Source organism: Cricetulus griseus, chromosome 3 (assembly GCF_003668045.3).
Source record: "Cricetulus griseus strain 17A/GY chromosome 3, alternate assembly CriGri-PICRH-1.0, whole genome shotgun sequence".
In the NCBI taxonomy this organism is placed as follows: domain Eukaryota; kingdom Metazoa; phylum Chordata; class Mammalia; order Rodentia; family Cricetidae; genus Cricetulus; species Cricetulus griseus.
Window position 1 is genome coordinate 186,434,633 of NC_048596.1, and position 19,951 is coordinate 186,454,583.

At 43.7% G+C, this 19,951-nt stretch overlaps 1 protein-coding gene across 1 annotated transcript; it reads left to right on the forward strand.

The window, feature by feature from the left end:
- The first annotated feature begins 472 nt into the window (after positions 1-472).
- Znf23 (zinc finger protein 23) lies at positions 473-19,561 on the forward strand. Its single transcript, XM_035441696.1, has 9 exons — positions 473-500; positions 884-1,119; positions 3,907-3,969; positions 4,845-4,995; positions 5,525-5,632; positions 9,725-10,679; positions 10,758-10,901; positions 19,211-19,322; positions 19,535-19,561. The coding sequence occupies exons 1-9, from the start codon at positions 473-475 to the stop codon at positions 19,559-19,561; spliced, it is 1,824 nt and encodes a 607-aa protein (XP_035297587.1).
- Positions 19,562-19,951: the final 390 nt, after the last annotated feature.

Here is a 19,951-nt window from a genome sequence, read left to right on the forward strand (position 1 = left end):
TGTGTCAGAACTAACATCCTGTGACAATAGATTAAACATCCTTCCGAATCTAACAACAGACCACTAGCTTCCACCAACCCCAAGGCCCAGAACATTATCAGATGGCATCATCTGACCTAGAGAAAAGTGTTCTCTATCTTGCTGTAACCACCTCTTTGATGTGACCACCAATGTATTTTAACTTGCCTTGATTTAGGGCCTTGCTCTGCCAAACTATGAAACTGCTTCCACTTTGGATCATGGAATTTGAGGTAACCTAAATCTATGCTCCTGGGTCATGATCACTCAAATTTGGTTCCAGAATAAACTATCTCCTATGCCCTTTAAGGTGTCAACCAGCAGGTAGTGACGAGTTTCACGCGAAGAACAAAGTGGTTATTGTATTATTTGCGCTGATTGAATCCAGAGTGACAGACAAGCACTGTACCACTAAACTACATCTCCAGATTCAGCTTCCAGAACAGCTGCGATGATGCCCAGCAAGGCCCGCATGACATTGTGTAACATTTCATTTTAAAGCGGACAGTGGTTCCTCCAGCCCGTCTCGCACTGGCACAGTCCACCTGCTGGCACCTGCAACTTTACCAAGACACAAGCTCGGGCGTCCTTTCTCGGGTGGGTCTGTCCAGGTCCCCAGTAGCAACGTCTTCAGGCGTCAGACCCCACCGACCGACTCTGATGAAGGGCGAGGGGCTTGAGCCCTAGGGCACCGAGGGAAACCGCAGAGGCGGGGCGGGGCACCCCAGGGAGAGGGCAACTGGTGGAGGGGCGGGCCGGGCCAGTGACGCACTTCCGGTCGCGCCGCGGGTCGTGCAGCGCAGGTGAGTGCGGACTCGCTGCGGTGAGCGGTGTCCTGGCAGTCCTCACGCACGGTCTCCCGCAGCCAGCCTTGCGGCCCACCACGTCTCGGTGCCCACAGTGGCGAAGCGTGTGTGGCGGCCACACGCCAGGTCCAGAGCGCTTAGCAGGTGGCCGGCGGGAGAAGCTGTGTCACTGCAGCCAGAGGGCGACTGCGTTGCGGGGGCGAAGCGACTCCAGGTGACATCTCAAGTCTTTGGACGCACTGCGGCCCCGCAGGCGCTTCAGGTGTGTACAGCGTGTCCCCGGGCTCCAGACAGGGTGAGGGGCACAGGGCACTGCAGGAAAAGCAGGACCCCTTCCCAGCCGCTGGTGACAGAAGCCTTGAGGCCTGGTCTGCTGCATCGAAGTCAGGCCCCAAAGGTGCCTTGCGGCTCACACGCACACATGATTAGGACATCGCTAGAATGCACACAGAGTAGTTTCAGAATTGCTGTTTCATATCCCGTAGAAGACAGGTCTCTTTGGTCATTACTTTACCGTAGTCAAATACTATTTTTCCAAGGTTCTTGTGTGTGTGTGTGTGTGTGTGTGTGTGTGTGTGTGTCTGTCTGTCTGTCTGTCTGTCTGTCTGTCTGTCTGTCTGTCTGTCTGTGCGTGTCTGTGTGTGCCTGTCTGTCTTTGGTCATGACAACTATGAGTAGCCAATTAAGAAAGCGTTTGGGTCCTTACTGCAGCTTCCAATTCGTTCTTCACCAGACTCTCCCACCCTTAGAGGTAACAACTCTTTTGAATTCTGTGTTAATCACAGCCTGTTTCTAAAAGTATATCTATATGCACTAATATGTAAACAATTTAAACTTTTTTTTTGTTTTTGAGCATCGTAGTGTACAGTCACCTGGTACTTGGTTAATTTCTAAATTCATGGGTGTATTACCTGCTGGGCAATATTCAGTTATAAAAACAACACAGACATTTGTATTTTTAATGGCAGGCAGGTTGTTTTCAGGCTGGTTATGTATAAAAAAATAGTACTCATAGTGAATATTTTGTGCATATCTCCTACATTTTGATCATCTTAACCCCTCTGATCTTGCCATCTCCTAGACACCCTTATAGTGTACATTTTTAAAATTAGATGTGAATATTGATTTTTTCAAACACCTTTGACGTAAAGATTGACCGTGTATTAATACAGTTTTTAATCTTCAAATTGAATTACATATTTTTATTGTAGAATAAGTTGTCTTTTTAAATACTGAAGGATATTAAGAAAAAACCCTTTAAATATGTAAAGAATAAGGTAAAAATAGATCAGGTCAGTTAAACATACAATAACAAAACCAGAGCTTATTAGGAGGGAAAGTGTGAGCAGCACCTATATATTATAAATAAAAGTAACTCCTGCAACCTGAAGAAGGTAGAAAAAATTAAAAATCCTTATGTAATCTAGGTTTTTCCAGGTGTAGAACATGGGATTAATTGTTTTTCTTTTTAAAAATGGGAATTTAACTATGAATGTGCTCACCTGCACAGAGTGAAGGACAAAGAAAGCAAAATAGAAAAAAACAAAACAAACTACAGACAAATTAAAGGTCAGTCGAGCAAAGAATGATTTAACAGTTGGGCAGTCTGTGGTACTACAACAACTTGTGAGACTGGGGATGCCAGGGGGCTGGACATTTGTAGACAGGAAAAGGGAAGTGCTTACAGGAAAGCTAGCTGGGTCATTTTGTGCCTGGTGCTTGCCTTATTTCAATCTAGTTTGACCAGCCTGGCCACTTTGGTTGGCTGAGATTGGTTCCTAAGTTAGGTTTTGAACTTGTTTACATACTGAGTTGGATTGCAAGTTCTGTACAGGTAAGAACTCGCTATATGACTAGGGAGGCTTTCCTGGGCCAAATTAGTTTATTAGTTAACAAACCAATACAAGGTTGCCTTGTCAGGCTTGGCCCTTAACAGGTTCTGTCTTGCAGGGTCTCTAAGGAGCCTTGGAATCTCAAGGATGCCCTTCTAGGGCTAATGGGAAAACACTTACCCATCGAATTCTGTCCCTTGTTGGCCAAGGGTGGCCTCACTGATGTTTACTTGCCTGCAATTCAGGGCTCAGCAGGCATCTCACACAAAATGTGGGAGAAGCCCTAGTGTAGGTTGGTTACAGCTTTGTGAAGCTGGTCTTCACATAGGAGAACTGCAAAAAGCCTCCATTTGGCGTGTCTGTGATGCAAAACTGGACAGTTCAGATTGAGAACTGAGAGGCAGCCCACTACCTCACTATAGCCCAGCTTTCTCAAGGTTAGCTTAGGCCATGCAGGAAGCCAGCCTGGTGAGACCTGCCTGCACAAAAGCCTTAGCCCAGGCTGGCCTCAAACTCTGATCCTCCTGCCTCTAGCTCCCCTACCATTGCTCCTGGCAAGCATTAGAATTCTTGACACTTAAGAATGAGAGCACTGATAGGAGGAAGAGGAGCAACTGTCCACTTTCTGTGTGGTCTCTTCCTGCAGCCTGGCTCCCAGACTCCGAGTGCATGCTGCACCTAGCTGGCCTTTTCTTACGTGTGAGTGAATGATGCTTGGTTACAGAAGGAGAAGTAAGGTAGACTTGATAATACTATTCCTTGAGCTGAATTGTCAGTTTCTAGACTGTTGTTCTTTAGGCTCTGCCTGTGTTTTGTAAACACTCTTTTATATGGTGCTTGTAACACTTGCCAAGCCGGGTGGTGGTGGTGCTTGCCTTTAGTCCCAGCACTCAGGAGGCAGAAGCAGGCGGATCTCCATGAGTTTGGGGCCAGCCTGGTCTACAGAGCAAGTTCCAGGACAGGCTCCAAAGCTACACAGAGAAACTCTGTCTTAAAAACTAACTAACTAACTAACTAACTAACTAACTAACTAACTAACTAACTAACTAACTAACTAAAAGACTTGGCAGTCAGAGGCCTTTGGGCAGCTAGCTTTAGAGCATCAGTGTTCTGTGAGGAGTGCCGGGCACTTGAGCCAGCAGCAGGATCACACTCTGGCAGCTCCTGTTCCTGTCTGGGTACCAGCTGCCTGTACCTCAGGTCTTAACTGTGCTCCTGATTGGGGTGGCTTGTCTTCTGTTTCTCCTCAGCTCCAGCTCTTCCTTGAGAGAGACCAGGTGATGACAACCAGGATCCCGTCAGTTTGGCTCCAGGTGAGCTGTGGGTCCCTCATCTCTTCCTCTGGGCAGTTCAGATTGAGACTGAGAAGAGAGATGGTGAGACTTGGAATAAAAACCTGCTTCTACCTGCCATGGATGTTATGGGAAAGGTGGACAGGCAAGTGGCAGAGACTGGGGCAATGACCAGTGAAGGTAGCAGGAAAGTGAACCTAGCAGATGGAGTCACACAAGGGTCTCTATGCCACTGTGCATGAGCACCCTGGCAGAGGGCTTTTGGGGAATGGGGCCATGGAAACCACCCATGTGGTGCTCTATGCATGAATAGTGGAGTTGCAGAGGTTTGGGGTGGGAAAAGAAGAGCTGCAGGTGAATGAGAAGGGTGGCTCTGTCTCTGATGAGGGATAGGGAAGATGATGGAAAGTGGGAGCAAGGAAGGAAAAGACAGGAGACTTGGGGGCCCTTTTTGGGGGTCTGTGTGGGGAGTCAGTTGGTAAATGGGATAGATGCCCTTATGGGGTGGGGAACATCTGTTTTACCATATGAGGATGAGGGTAATGAGTGGAGGAGCTGGGGGGTTGAGGTAAGCCACGGAGGAGCCAAGACCTCACAGGGATGCAGTGGGAACTGCAGATGTCTCCAATAGTCTGCCAGTGAGGGAGTAGCCAAAGAGCAGAATTGATGTAGTAGAATTTGCTTATGGGAATTCTTTTTCTTTCAGCCCAGTGTGAAAATGGCATGCAGTTTCTCTGCCGTAAGAGAAGGCGGATATTCCATAGATTACTTTCCTGGTGTTTTTTTCTTCCACTTTCCCTTGTTACTAATTTTGTTCTCTTCACAAGCCCCCTCCCCAAGCCCTTATTTTGCCCTCTGCCCCTCACTTAGGGCCTGAGCCATGGAATTGGCCCTAGGGCAGCAAGAACCTGTTGTTTCAGAAGTTGGTGACCTTTGAGGACGTGGCTGTGTACTTCACCCAGACGGAATGGGATATTCTGTCCCCTGAACAGAGGGCACTGTACAAGGATGTAATGCTGGAGAATTATAGGAACTTGGCCTCCATGGGTAAGGCCTTTCTCCCTGGACTCAGACTGCCATTTTGGGTTTCTTGGCTATTTCTGTCCTAACAGGTGGCAGTGGGGATCTGGTAATCCTTTATGAATGGGCTTTTTCTAATCTCCTTATGTATAGGCTGCTGGAAGAGCAAATCCCATGTTGTTATAGGACTTTGCTGAGACTAATGCATGCTTTTGAGCTACCTTAAAGAAGCTGTATATTGGACATAGTGTGAAAGATAGAAACTTGCTGTTCTATAGAGGCATCTTCAGATTGCTCCTTGCCTTATTTATACTGAGTCTTTTTAAAGAATCTCAGTGGTCTCTGGGTATTTCAGCCCAAGATCAAGAAGTGGTAACCCTTTTGGGCAGACTGTCCCAGCTTTCTCTGCATGTGGACCCTGGCTCACAGTCTGACCCTTCTCACCCCTTTCTGAGAGATCTTACTTTCCTTCCCAGTGTTGAGGCATCTCGGGAGACTTAGGGATGCACTTGTGGGAGATTTTTCATGTTTCTTCTGTTTCTTTTTCCCAAATCAGGATTCCCATTTCTCAAACCTGCTTTGATCTCACAGCTAGAGGAAGGAAAGGATCTGGAAAACCTGTCTCAGCTGGCCACTGGAACAGACTCCCAGGGCCTCTGGACTGGTAAGCAAGGCACAGATTGCCCAGCAACATAAATGTGTACCACATTTATGCATTATGGCAATGCATTTTTTCCAAGTTGCCATATTCTATCTCTGACCCCACCATTTTCAAACAAGACTATGGATTTAGTGATAGAGGTAAGGATCTAGTGTTGCTGCTAAAAGTGGAAGATACAGCCTTAATAGCTTTTTACACAGAGGCAGAAGCAGCTAAAAGCTACAGGCTTTTCCTGAGGTATCACCCTATCTGTGTTTGTGAGGAAACTGTTTTTTTTTTTGTTGTTGTTTTGTTTTTTCCCTAGTTACATGACTGAGCAGGTCAGTTATTTGAGGTCTCTACAGTCTAGTGATTTCATCTCTGATAAAAGGCAATGGCAATGAGTCCTTACCACTCAGTGGGCTCAGGACTAAATGTGATATCATATATTAAGGGTCTAGCTTGGTTAAATTATAATTGTCTATACACTGAGAGTATAAAAAGTGCCCCCATGCCATGCTTCTTGAATGTCAATGTGAAAAGGTTACTTGGGATTCTTACAAGTACACAGACTGTCAGTAGGTCTTTAGCCCAGCCAAGTGTCTGTGTTTATATTAATACTGTGAGCTCCTTAATCAAAGGTGTTTGGTTCTCATTCTATAGGCAGCAGTTAGTCTCTTGTTTGGAAGAAAAATGAGACAGACTGTGGGTGGGCAAAAAGAGAAGGTGGAGGGCATGAGGACTCTGATGGCAGTTAAACTTTAAAACAAACCAAAGGCCTTTTTTATAACTCAGCTCAGTGATTTCTATAGAAGTCTTTACTTACTGGACCTTAGATCCTTTCTGCAAGAGAAGCTGGAAAATATGATTTTGGTAGGCAGATGAGTACTTCAAAAAACTAAACTGAGGACTGGAGAGATGGCTCAGAGGTTAAGGTGAGGATCTAGTGTTGCTACTAAAAGTGGAAGATACAGCCTTAATAGCTTTCTTCCAGAGGTCCTGAGTTCAATTCCCAGCAACCACATGATGGCTCACAACCCATCTGTAATGAGATATGGTGCCCTCTTCTGGAGTGCAGGCATAAATGGAGGCAGAATGTTGTCTACATAATAAATAAATAAATTTAAAAAACTAAATTGAAGATGTATTAGTAAAGATGAAATAGACAGTGGATATTAACATCTGCTATACCATAGGATTTGGAAGATCACTAATAAAAGTTGGTAAAGAACTAATAATAAGTGGTTGATCTGCATAAGATGTACAAATATTGGCTGGGCAGTGGTGACACACACCTTTAATCCCAGCACTCAGGAGGCAGGGGCAGGCAGATGTCTTAAGTTCAAGGCCAGCCTGGTCTACAGAGTGAGTTCCAGGACAGCCAGGGCAACACAGAGAAACCCTGTCTTGAAAAACCAAAAAAATAAAAAATAAACCAGACCAAGGAAACAAACAAAGAAATCCAAAAGAAAAAAGATTTAGATTTAAAAAAATTCAAATGTTAATCAATGTGAAAAATACCTATTCTCAGTAGAAACCAAAGACAAGCGAGTCATAATGAAAAAAGGTTAGCAATGCAAACCCTGAATTTTTAAGTTTCTAGTACTACAGATGTCTTCATCAGTTTGAACTATTGGAACAGAGTACCATAGACTGACTGGTTTATAAACAACATAATTTGTGTCTTTCATATGGCTTAGCTTGGGTTGCTATAACAATATTTTGGGTGGTTTATAAGAACATAAATTTATTCTTCCAGTTTGGCATCCAAGAAGAGCAAGGCTCGGGCAGCTTCTATTTGACAAAGATTTGTTTCCTACTTAGTAGGCAGCTATCTATCTTCTTGCTGTGTCTTCATACAGTTGAAGGGAGGACTTTACCAGACCTCCTAAAGCACAGCAATTCCATATGTGAGGGCTCTGCAAAAGGTTCTCCCTCCTAATCATGGTCACTTCTTTAAAGTTAGGGCTTTTACAGGTGACTGTTAGGGATGGGCAGCAACAAATTGAATCTATAGCAACAGCTACACATATTTTTAATTTTGAAAAGGCTCATATTAAAGTCCTTTCTAGAGGAACCCAGGTTTCTTACGTTGTTGAGAATAATTATAATGAAGTAGCAAGGCAAGTTTATATTTTATTTATTCTCTCTACAGTACATTCTGATGACACCTCCACTCCCTCCCCTAACCTCCTCTCTCCCTCAGATCCACAGCCCCTCCATTTCTCTTCAGAAAAGAGCAGGCCTCCCAGTGATACCAACTGAACATGGCATAATAACATGCAATAAAACTAGGCAGAAACCCTCATGTCAAGACTGGACAAAGCAACACAGTAGGAGGAAAAGGGTCCCAAGTGCAGGCAAGAGTCAGAGACTGGTTCCAGAATATCATTAGGAATCATTTCAGTTACTTTTTTTTTTTTTTTTTTTTTGAACAGTCATGTTTGGTTTTACTCCATGTCTGTGAGTCATCCAGCTTTGGGTTCCTGATTATCCTGTTGGGCATGGGTTTCCTCTTGTGGCTTGGGTCTCAAGTTAGACCAGTCATTGGTTGTTCACTCCCATAAGCTCTGAGACGCCATTACTCCAGCACATCTCACTGGCAGGACAGATGTGGGTAGAAGGTTTGGAGGCAGGGTTAGTGTGCTAGTTCCACCACTGGGATCCTTGTCTGGTTACAGAAGATGGAAGGGCATATTATATGTGGCTGGGAAAAAATGAGAAATGAGAAAATAAAGTAACTTTTTGGGGAGAAATGGAGAGGTCAGTATTGTAAAAATTATGATTATATACAAAAGAATGTTGGTATTCGTGGAAGGGAAAGTTTGTATAGCAGTATTTTAGAAGAGTTAGGAAGAGATGTGATCAAATGGGCCACAGCAGAGCTTTTCTTAAGTAGAGAAAGAACTTGAAAGAATGGTTTCAGGAAGGCTAGAGTGAAGTTTTAGGGCTATTACACAGCTCTTCTTTTGCTCTCTCTGTTGATGCCTGTCAACCCAGTCTTTCAGCACATCATTAGGTCCTTCCTCTGCCATTTCTTTCTTGAATGTTTCTGCTTTTATTAATAAGAACAACCTGGAAGGAACTGTAGAATGTAGGAAAGCATGAAACAATGGGAAAGATACATGTCTGATAGACCAGACCTAGAATTTTCTTCCACTGCTATCACTTTTAACCTTTGTGTTATTGATGCTGCCTTTTGTAGTGGCCTTGCTTTAGGAGAGTATGGCTGGGGATCTTTTTTGATTGATGTTGTCTCAAGTAGCTGAACTTTTATAGAAGTTTTCTGAGGAAATACATGTTCTTGTCTACTCTTCTCATTCTTCATTACACAATTAAAATCTCTTTTCTTTACTATTTCTTTTAATTTTATTTTGAAGTATATCCTGGGCATTTTTTCGTGGTCTACATATCTCTATTTCCTTCCTTTATCAATGATAATTATACCTTCTGGATGAACCTTAGGATATTTGACCTAGTCTAGTGATTTTTTTTAAAGAACCTTCTAGAGCAAGGCATGGTGATGTACACATCTAATTCTAGTACTTGTGAAGTAGATGCAGGGGAATCAATAGTTCAAAGCCAGCCTTATAACATATTGAAACCCTATAGATAATAAATAGTTTTCTGACTATTTACTTCTATCATGGTTCTATATAACAGGTTTTAATTTTCTACTTCTTTTGGTAGAATATACTGCTATCCAGATTGGCAATAATTTGATAAAAGAAGTGTATGAAGAAAAAAAGAGTATATTATTTGATCTTCAGAAGGACTTTTCCCAGGAAACATTTTTTTCAAAAACTTCTATTGTAGACCAACGACAGGAAATTCATTTAACAGGAAGTGTGAAAGAGAATATCAGTACCACTGATGGAAGACTTAAGACAAGCTCCGTGGAAGGGTATTTATTTAATCAGACTCTAAATGTGTCTCAAAACCATACCAACTCCATTGAAGAACCATATTCTGATAACACACTTACTAATAGTGAAAAAATTACTACAGAGGGGAGATCTTTGAAACACAAAGATTTAGTAGAAACCTCTCAAGGTAGCTCTCAAGCTAATCAGCTTTCAGAAAGCTCTACTGTGGAGAAGCCTTATCAATGTACAGAATGTGGCAAAGCCTTCAACGTTAAAGCAAAATTTGTTTGGCATCAAAGACTTCATAATGGAGAGAAACCTTTCAAATGTGTGGAGTGTGGGAAATGCTTCAGTTATAGTTCCCACTATATCACACATCAGACAATCCATAGTGGAGAAAAGCCTTATCAGTGTACAGTATGTGGAAAAGCCTTTAGTGTTAATGGAAGTCTAGTTAGACACCAGAGGATACATACAGGAGAGAAGCCCTATCAGTGCCAGGAATGTGGAACTGGCTTTGGCTGTAGTTCTGCCTACATTACACATCAGAGAACCCACACTGGGGAGAAACCTTATGAGTGTAGTGACTGTGGGAAAGCTTTCAATGTTAATGCAAAATTAATTCAGCATCAAAGAATTCATACTGGAGAGAAACCTTATGAGTGTGATGTGTGTGGAAAAGGCTTCAGGTGCAGCACTCAGCTTAGGCAGCATCAGAGTATACACACTGGAGAAAAACCACATCGGTGTAGTGAATGTGGGAAAGGCTTCACAAAAAATGCAAAACTCATTCAACATCAAAGAGTCCACACAGGTGAGAAACCCTATGGATGCAGCGAATGTGGAAAGACTTTCAGTGCCAAAGGGAAATTAATCCAGCACCAGAGAATCCACACTGGTGAGAGACCTTATGAATGTAGTGAATGTGGGAAATCTTTTCGGTGTAACTCCCAGCTTCGGCAGCATTTGAGAATCCATACTGGGGAGAAGCCATATAAGTGCAGTGAGTGTGGAAAGGCCTTCAATGTTAATGCAAAACTAATGCAGCATCGGAGAACTCACACAGGGGAAAAACCTTTTGAATGTAATGAATGTGGAAAGTGCTTTACTTCTAAAAGAAACCTACTTGATCATCAGCGGACCCACACTGGAGAAAAGCCATTTCAATGTAAGGAATGTGGAAAAGCTTTCAGTATCAATGCCAAGTTAACTAGACACCAACAGATACATACTAGGGAGAAACCTTTCAAGTGTATGGAATGCGAGAAAGCATTCAGCTGTAGTTCTGACTATATTGTGCACCAGAGAATCCATACTGGAGAGAAACCCTTTCAATGCAGTGAATGTGGGAAAGCCTTCCATGTCAATGCTCATTTAATTAGACACCAGAGAAGCCATACTGGGGAAAAACCTTTCCGATGTGTTGAGTGTGGCAAAGGCTTTAGCCTTAGTTCTGACTGTATTATACACCAGACTGTGCATACTTGGAAGAAGCCCTATGTGTGTAATATATGTGGAAAAACTTTCAGGTTTAGCTTCCAACTTAGTCAGCACCAAGCTGTGCATAGTGAAGAAAAAGCCTAACAGATGAAGAAAACAACAAACAAACAAACAAAAAATACTCCTATGTTTAATTGGAAATGGATCATGGCTCATCAATTATTACTCAAAAGAAAACCACCAGAGGGAATGAATATGGCATTCAATTTTTTTTACTCTATTTTTAATCAAGATTAGATGAGCAACTGCAAAGTTATATCTGAAATAACTTAGTTTTATATCGGGTAACCAGTCAGGAAATATAATGAAAGAAAACATTCTATCCCCGGCAGCATCAGGACAAGTAGATTTTCTAGGAATAATTATTTTGTGGGACTAAGGAAAAGTAAGAATTCTCCACTGAGGAAAACCAAAGGAAAAGGGGTGGAGAGAAATTAATTTATTTCTGCTTAGTTTTGACAACAAGAGTGCATTACATTTCCTTAAAAGGGGGGTATATTTTAAAAAAAATTGTTTGATATAAGTCTTTAAAAATATCAGATCCAGGGGCTGAAGAGATGGCTCAGTGGTTAAGAGCACTGGCTACTCTTCCAGAGGTCCTAGTTCAATCCCCTGCAACCACATGGTGGCTCACAACCATCTGTAATAGGATCTGATGACCTGGCATGCAGGTATACATGCTACTCATACATAAAAAATAAAGTTAAAAATATTTTTAAAAAAGCAGATTCAAAGTAGAGATGAACTATAAGGAAAATGTTGGCAAATGACTCATTCAAAAATAAACCTGTGTGTTTTGTTGTAAATAATTCCAAATAGGTTGAAATGTAAAGCATACACACAAAAATGGAAATACCATTGCAAAATTTGCGATATAAAGTGTAGTATCTAGTATCCAGATTTTATAAAAGATAACTTACAAATCAACAGTGAAGTGACATCAACAGGCAACACTTCAACATCACAAGCATTCTAAAAAGTGTTCCACCGTAGTCATACCCCAAGGAGTGAAAATTTGTGAAGACATTTTTTTGCATGTCACATGAGCATATGGTATGCATATCCCCCTAATACTATGCAGCCCTCAGTGATTATAGATGCCATATTTGCTCTAGATACCTGCCATACAAGCATAAAATCTATTTAACAAAAATAGCATGTTAGAGTTCCTATTTTGTAGTGTCTGAACTCTACAAACATGGCTATGTCCTGAAGCAATGTGTCTGCCTTGGATTTCAACTCTTTGTGATGTCTTGGGTTCCATGAAAATGTTGGAATTCTCAAGATACTCTGTGAAGTCTTACTCACTTTAAAAAAATCTAAGCCATTAGTAAGATCATGTAAGCTGCCAAGAAGCTGAGAAACAGCAGTTATATATTTCTGCCATCTGCCATGTTGTCAGCTGTTAATGGGTAGTAAAAAAAATGTTTTTCCTTTTTTTTTTTTTTTTTTTTTTTTTTTCGAGACGGGGTTTCTCTGTGGCTTTGGAGGCTGTCCTGGAACTAGCTCTTGTAGACCAGGCTGGTCTCGAACTCACAGATATCTGCCTGCTTCTGCCTCCCTAGTGCTGGGATTAAAGGTGTGCACCACCAACGCCCGACTTAGGAAATGTTTTTCTACTCAGAACAACTCTACTACCAAATATTCTCTACTACCAAATATTCGGGTTTCTAGACCAGTTCAGTTTTCTGCAGACACCAACTAGATGCTCTCCGATTTCTATCAGTTTAGACACTACTCATAATAAACATCCTACAGGTGAAATTGGCTCAGTCTGGGAAGACTGTCTCTCATCCCCTCCCCCCCCCCCATTTTCAGACACTAATGATGAGTCCTACATTTCTGATTTGGCTACAAATTGAACACTTCTGTGTTCAGTAATTTGCTGTATTAACTTGAAGAACCTAGAGAGACAATTTACAACTACCATTTACTCTAGAGAATATTGTGGATATCACATGAACAGCCACATGAAGAGATACTTAGAGCAAGAACCACAGGGTTCCCATATGCAGGTGCTTTTGCCCCCATGGAGTTGGAGAGCCTCATCCTGCTGAGCTCCATTGTTAGGGCTTTTATGGAGATTACAGTGTGTATCCATGATTGATGAAATCCTTGACTGTTAGTAAGTTTCCCCCTCCAGAAATCAACAGGGGTTGCTGAAAGTTCTCTCTTAACACATAGTTGGCTCTTTTGACAACTAGCCCCAATCCTGGTGATAGCTAGCAGTCTAGCAATCAGTCACTTTAGCATAAAGAGATGACTGCAAGAGACTTACCTTAGGAGTAACAGAAGATGCTCCTCCCATATCAATCAGAAGACCAAAGGTTTTAGAAGCTCTTGTGCTAGAAACTGGAGAGAAACCGAACATTTCTTTTGCCACAGGCAGAAACCCATTTACTTGGTTCATATCTCCCTATGTCTGGTGGTTGTCTATCTTTAGTTCAGCAGTAAGCAGGATAAAATCGAAATCTGGCAACAGGAAAGCTATCAATTTTATGAACACAGACAAACATTAGACAATACAGAATATCGGTGTTTTTCTTCCACACAGCAGTTCTTTGCAAAATGTCCCCATTTAAAAGTTGTGCAATGGCTAGTGAGATGGCTCAGCAGGTAAAAGCCAAGCCTGACCCAAGTTTCAATATCTAGAACCCATATGGTAGAAAGAACAGAACTCACTCATACAAGTTGTTTTCTGGTCTCTGTGCATGCATGAAAATAATTAAATTTTAAAAACTAAAATACCCATATAATGAAATTAAGCATTCTGATCATTTTGAAGTGTGCAATTTGTCTTTCCAAATAAATCTAATAAATTGAAAAATTGTTGAAACTTGTTTTCTGTAATATAGGAAAATATGTCTATTTAAATCAGGGCCATTTTTTTTTTTTTGAGATTACAATTAGCATGAGGAAGTACCTGGGTTTAAATACCAGAGGGGTTGGGGGAAAAAAATCAGGTTCTAGTGGGATACTTACTCCTTAGTCTGGACATGAGATTATAAGAAAATAAAGATGACATTCAAAATACTCTTAAAAATAAGGCTGAAGTAAAACTGTCCAGATAATTTTAGATAGCAATGCAGACCTGGCCTTTACTGAGCTGAAGTAGAATATAGCCTAGCAAATTTTAGATACTTGGGAACAGTTTTCTACAGGGAAGAGAACAGTGGGAAAACCAAGACCTGACTTTCTGACTTTTTTTTTTTTTATGAGGAAACTTAGTCCTAGTATTTCTTGCTTACACAGCACAATACAAATGTACTTTATGTGGGGTGGTGGTGGCACACACATTTAATCCCAGCACTCGGGAGGCAGAAGCAGACAGATCTCTGTGAGTTCGAGGCCATCCTGATCTACAGAGCAAATTCCAGGACAGCCAGGGCTACACAGAGAAGCCCTGTATTGAAAAAACAAACAAGAATGCACTTTGTAAAATTACTGTGGGGAAGAGCTGAAAATCTGAGTAGAGATGCAACATCTAATATCCTAGGTGGCAAATGTCTCAGACCAAGTCTATTCTAATTGGTGTAAAAAAAAAATCCATGTTGATTAAGTATAGTATGGCACCATGAAAACATCTTTGTGTAGCATGAAGTGGGGGCAGACAGCTTTTTTTATTTTTTTTTTCAAGACAGGCTTTCTCTGTGTAGCTTTGTAGACCAGGCTGGCCTGAACTCAGAGATCCACCTGCCTCTGCCTCCTGCGTACTGGGATTAAAGGCGTGTGCCACTCCCACCTGTCACAAACAACATTCTTAACAGTTTCCCTTGTTTGGGTATGGATCTTTCCAAAGGAATTCATGTTATACTCAGTGTCTTAGTTGCTGTTCTATTGCTGTGAGGAGACACTATGACCAAGGCAACTCATTCTTTATTTGTTCTTTAGCATTTAAGTGATAGCTTGCTTACAGTTTTAGAGAACTAGTCCATTATGGTGGGGAGTGTGGCAGCATGCAGGCAGGTATGGTGCTGGTCAAGTAACAGAGCATTGCATCCTGATTGCAGACAGCAGGCAGACAGACACTGGGCCTGGAATGGGCTTTTGAAGCCTCAAAGTCCATCCCCAGCGACACGTTTCCTATATATAATAAGGGCATATCTAATCCTCAAACAGCTCATCAACTATGGACTAAGCATGCACATGTATGAGCCTATGGGGCCCATTTTCATTCAAATCAGGATTCCCAGTGTTAAGAAATTGTGTGGCATGTGTTGTTGGTAGCCTGTTTAAATGGAGTAGAGAGCCCTTGGGATAAGATGCCATACTGGAGAAAGACAGCCTGGTGCTGCAGTCGGGACACCAGCAGAATACATCAGTCATTGTGGAGTGGAGTGGAGCAGGTTTGTGAGTGTACATGTGACCCCTGCCTGGAGTGGGGAGAGGGGTGCACCAAATACTATTGTGAAGAGTTCTGGAGACTCCACGACTGTCACGTGGATTTCTGTTCTGCCAGCACTGGAGAAACCCAGGAATCCTGGGAAATGTCCATCATGCCTTACTGGACTGGCTTCCTATTCTGTGTGGAAGAATGGTCCTCTGCAGTTCTGAGAAGACACAGGGGATGTGCTGTAGGTATAAGTCCCCCTCTGCCTCAATCCGGAGCCACCAAGGGCAGTGGTATCCCTCCTTCGCTTCCTCTGCCCCAAGTAAGTTACCTGGCCTGCTCATCTGAAAGGGAGAGTTCTGATAGTAGGGAAGCTAGAACATAAACAACCTCTGGAGGAAGCTTCCAGCACATTCAAATGCATACAGGGCAGGGCTTCTTGGATCTTGCAGAAGGATCACATTTGAACATGCCTTGGGTAGGTCTGTGGACAAGATACACATGACTAACAGGGTGGATATGTCCCTGTACTTGTTCTGTCCCATCTATAGTCACTTATCTGCACAGCACCCAGTCTGTTCTCACATACCTGCACAGCCATGATACTTAACCCTCACAGACGCCCAGCCAGGTGGACTACCTGCCCAGTACAGGCTTGCATACATGCCCACAGGTGTGGGGACAGAGGGGACACTTCCAATAGAGGCAGCCTCCCTCTCTTCCTCCAGAGATCTCTTCTCAGTAGCCTTCTGCCTAATAATTTTTCTTTCATCTCTTCCTTACACTCAAGATGTGTGGGTGAACATGGAGTGGAGTTCTGGCTTGTATAAGTGATGACCCCCCATAGAAACACAAAATTGTAGCTATGAGGGCAGATCTAAGGAAAGACCCCACTCCTTCCACATCCAGTCCCGCCCAGGCTCTCCTAGATAGCCCAAATTCAGCTCTACAGGGATATCCCCGTGGCCTATCACCTCACACCTAGGAAAGTTTAGACCACGTGCTGTAGGCTATGTACCTGCCCAATAGAGCAGAGAGCTCAGATATGAGCTGCCAAGGTCACACAGAGAGTAAATATGGTGTCCAGGGGACATTCCATGAGCAAATGGGATCCTTGCAGAGGTAGTGATGCAGTGCTACCATCTAGAGAGGATACCCAATCTGGTCCTTAGCTAGCTTGTTTTCAGACAGAAATAAAGCTGTGTATGTGCCCCCTCCACAGTCTATAGGTCGCACCCAGTAATATCTCATACCCAGCAATAAGCCTTGCCCACGGTGCCTAGTCAAGATTCTCTCCTGCTCCCGCCCTGGTTGATCAGCTACCACTAATCTTGACTCCAGGCTCAAGCCAGGTGGGATCCGCCTATCCTCAGAGGCACAGCCATTGGCTAACCCACTTCAAGATAGTTATTTGCTTTTGTTGATAGAGCACCCAAAGAATGTCCCCTTTGAAGGAGCCACAGTTCATCATTGTTGCACTGTCTTCAACTGAGTGTCCTTTGGGAGACTACAAATAGTTCATGACTGTCCTCTGATAGAATTGTGGGATGGATGGGTAGGGGTTGCGGGAGGATGTGAGTCTAACTGGACCATCTGTCCTCAGCACTAAGGGCCTTCCCTGGATTCCTGGTACCCTGACCTGCCTATAGCTGCTGCTCTTGCTCACTTGCTTCCTGGGTCCTCTTCTGCAGCATGCCCATGTAAGTGAGAGCAGGAAGGCATGGTCTGAAGGGGACACCAGGCACTGGGGGCCCAGGACAACTCAGGTAATTCACTAGTCTCTATCTGTCCCCACTAAGGATTTTATGGGCTGTCACAAAAAGATTGTAAAGGAGTCAACCCAAGGAAAAGTAATAATGACACCTCACAACACACAGGAAGCAATACTTTTCTACATACCATACTGTGATTTGAGCCCTGCCTGATGGTAGCAAAGATCGGGCTGCATCTGGTCTCACATCTGTAAGAAAATTTCTCAGAACCACCGTTAGCATCTATTTTATTCTTGAGTAGGTAGACAGACAGACGTCCAGACAGAAATGTAGGTGTGTGTGGCGGGGGAGGGGGGCGCCAAGCCAGCAGAAAGACGTGTTTCTGAGAGCATAAACACCAATAGATAGCCATACCTACTTGTAAGAAGGAGGCCAAAGGCAGATGGCTGTTCTAGAAAGCAGGTTGGTGGTTTCCAGGAACTGCCATCATGTAGGCATTGCCTCAACCAGGCAGACTATGTTTGTAGGGCTGTGAAAAGACTGAGCCTCAGCTGTTTCTAGACAGTCAAATTAAATTTATCCCCCAGGAGAGTCAGAGAACAGTTGGGGGAAATATTTTAAAACCCACAAAAGCATTATTTTGCCTATATCCTACTTTCTGGATATCTTATTTCTTTGTACACAGCTGAGGTTGGAGAAGTGTCTCTATATCTGCAGGTCCCATTTTATCATGTCCAAAATGGGGTGGTAGTAGGATCTACTACCCAAGTGTGATATTGAAAACTGATAATTCTCTGCACAGTTGTGTATCACAGATGTGTACACACATGTGCGCTCATGCAAAGTCAAGCCTCCAAGTCTCTCTCCCATTGACACAAAGGTGTGCACAAAGATCTGCCACTGACAGTGCCCTCCACAGATCTCCACATACACAGACTCCAAGAAACACACATAACACATACCACAACCCCAAAGCATGCCTTCTCTTTTCTTACAACTTCAGCCACCAATATTGGCCAGGAGTGCTGCCTTGAGTACTTCAAACAAGCCATCCCTGTCAACTGGTGACATGGTATAAGACCTTAGTGGAGTGTCTCAGGACGTTGTGTCATTTGACTCTTTCCTGGGAGCTGGCCATGGATAGAGGCAAGCCTCTACCCCTCCATCATACCTTGGAGAAAGGAGCTGGACCTTTCCTTCCCTTGGCCACTTGTGCTGGACTGAGTAGTTTCAAACACTATGAGACTCAGAGGGGCCACAAGCCATGGGTCCAAGTCCTTACTTTACTTATGGAGAAACTGAGACTCAGGGATGAATGGGACACCCTCTTGTTACACAGCAAATCAATGGCTCATGTGTCTCTAATCCCGGGCAGGGGAGAGGTCAGATGAAACATTCCATCCTGCAGGAAGCTCCTTAAGCAGGAAGATCAACAATTCAAATGATCTTCAGGAAGTCCCTAAAACTGACCAGATTCACTAGGCCCTTCCCTACCAGACTAAGCAATAAAAGTTGAAAGTCCCCTCCAGACAGCAAGAAGCTGAACTACAAAGACAACTCTGAGACCAGACCAGCTGCCTGGAGGAAGCAGAAACCAGCCAAGCTGTCTGGAAGAGGTATAGGCCAACTGAGGTACCTGAAAGGGCATTCTCTAACCTGTTGAGCTGCCTGGAGGTTATGCAGTGTGCTCCAGGTTTCCAGTTTTGTGAGCTGGAGTGGGCTTTGTTGATAAAGCTGTCTTTAGAGTCATTTCTGCTCTTGTAAGTAACTATGATAAAACTCATTGATTCATCAAATTGGACTTTAGAGGTAACCATACTTTGGTCTGCCATGGGCTCCCCACCTGGGGGTGACTAGATGCCTGTGTTGCGTTTCCCCAGGAAAAGTTCTGTCTCAGGGCTTGTCCCACCTTTACTAGCTAGGTCATGCTCATCTGCTGCTGGTATCTGGAATAATGTCAAAGAGGGAACAGGTGTCCCCCAGCCCTGCTTCCTGCCTCCTTAACACAGATGTGCTGTTGAGGCACAAATTCAAGAGCACTGAAATCAGAAGGTCTCATATCCCAGATCTGCCACCAATGGAAACGTGTAAGTTTGGGGCTCAGAGTCTTGGCCAAGATGAGGAAGTGGCTGCTGATCCAGGGGCTCTGGAAGGGTATGCTTTGACGGTCAGTGATATTTTTCCCTCTCTGTAGGTTTGTCATTGTCCAGGACAGGTTTATCTGCTCAGACTCTGAAGACTGGCAGGTGGAGAACCCTATTTGTCACCTGCAGAACCTCGGGTTATCAAGCCTCATCACCAGGAAGGTACCTCAGCCACGGCTGCCCAAGTCTAATAGATGCCTTACAATGACAACAGGAGCCTCAGCCCCAAAGACTGAGTTTCTACACTGTAACATTTCTCACCTGGAGCTCTAGGCCTAGATGGGCATCTGTTACAATCTTTTTCCTTCAGTCTGGATCAGTACATCTGTCTCAGGGGTACAGGGTGCCTTCCCGCCCAAACCTGTCACCCTCAGAAAACACCTGGGCATACCCGAGTCTGAAGGGGAAGACGCCGAATTCTCCCCACCTTCCAGACCATTTCCGCCACGCTTGTCTGTTGTCTGGCCTGACCAGGAACTGAGGAGCACTCCGTTCTATTCCAGAATGCCTGCCAACCTCCTCCACTTAGTCAAGAATCGGACAACAGGAGATGAGCTGATCTTGGTCTTTTCAGAGATAAGCACGCAACCACAGGACCGGGCAAGTTCCCCGCTTCCTTTAGTCCCACACACTACAGATCAGGAGGCTCCCTGCTAGTAAAGCACCTTCCAGGCCTCCTGGGGTCTCCCTGCTAAGGCCTGAACCAGAAGGGTAGGTGGACGTCATCGGCCTACTCTTTGGTTTGTGGGATCAGAGCCTGCTTCCTGCTGTAGCTTCATTTACCACAGCAG

Coding starts and splice junctions, on each gene's coding strand:
- Znf23 (XM_035441696.1), top strand. CDS start 473: ATGCCCAGCAAGGCCCGCATGACATTGT. Junction 10,680..10,757: donor GCTTTCAGTATCAATGCCAA/GTTAACTAGACA, acceptor ATTCAGCTGTAG/TTCTGACTATATTGTGCACC. Junction 10,902..19,210: donor AAACCTTTCCGATGTGTTGA/GTGTGGCAAAGG, acceptor CCCTCTCTGTAG/GTTTGTCATTGTCCAGGACA.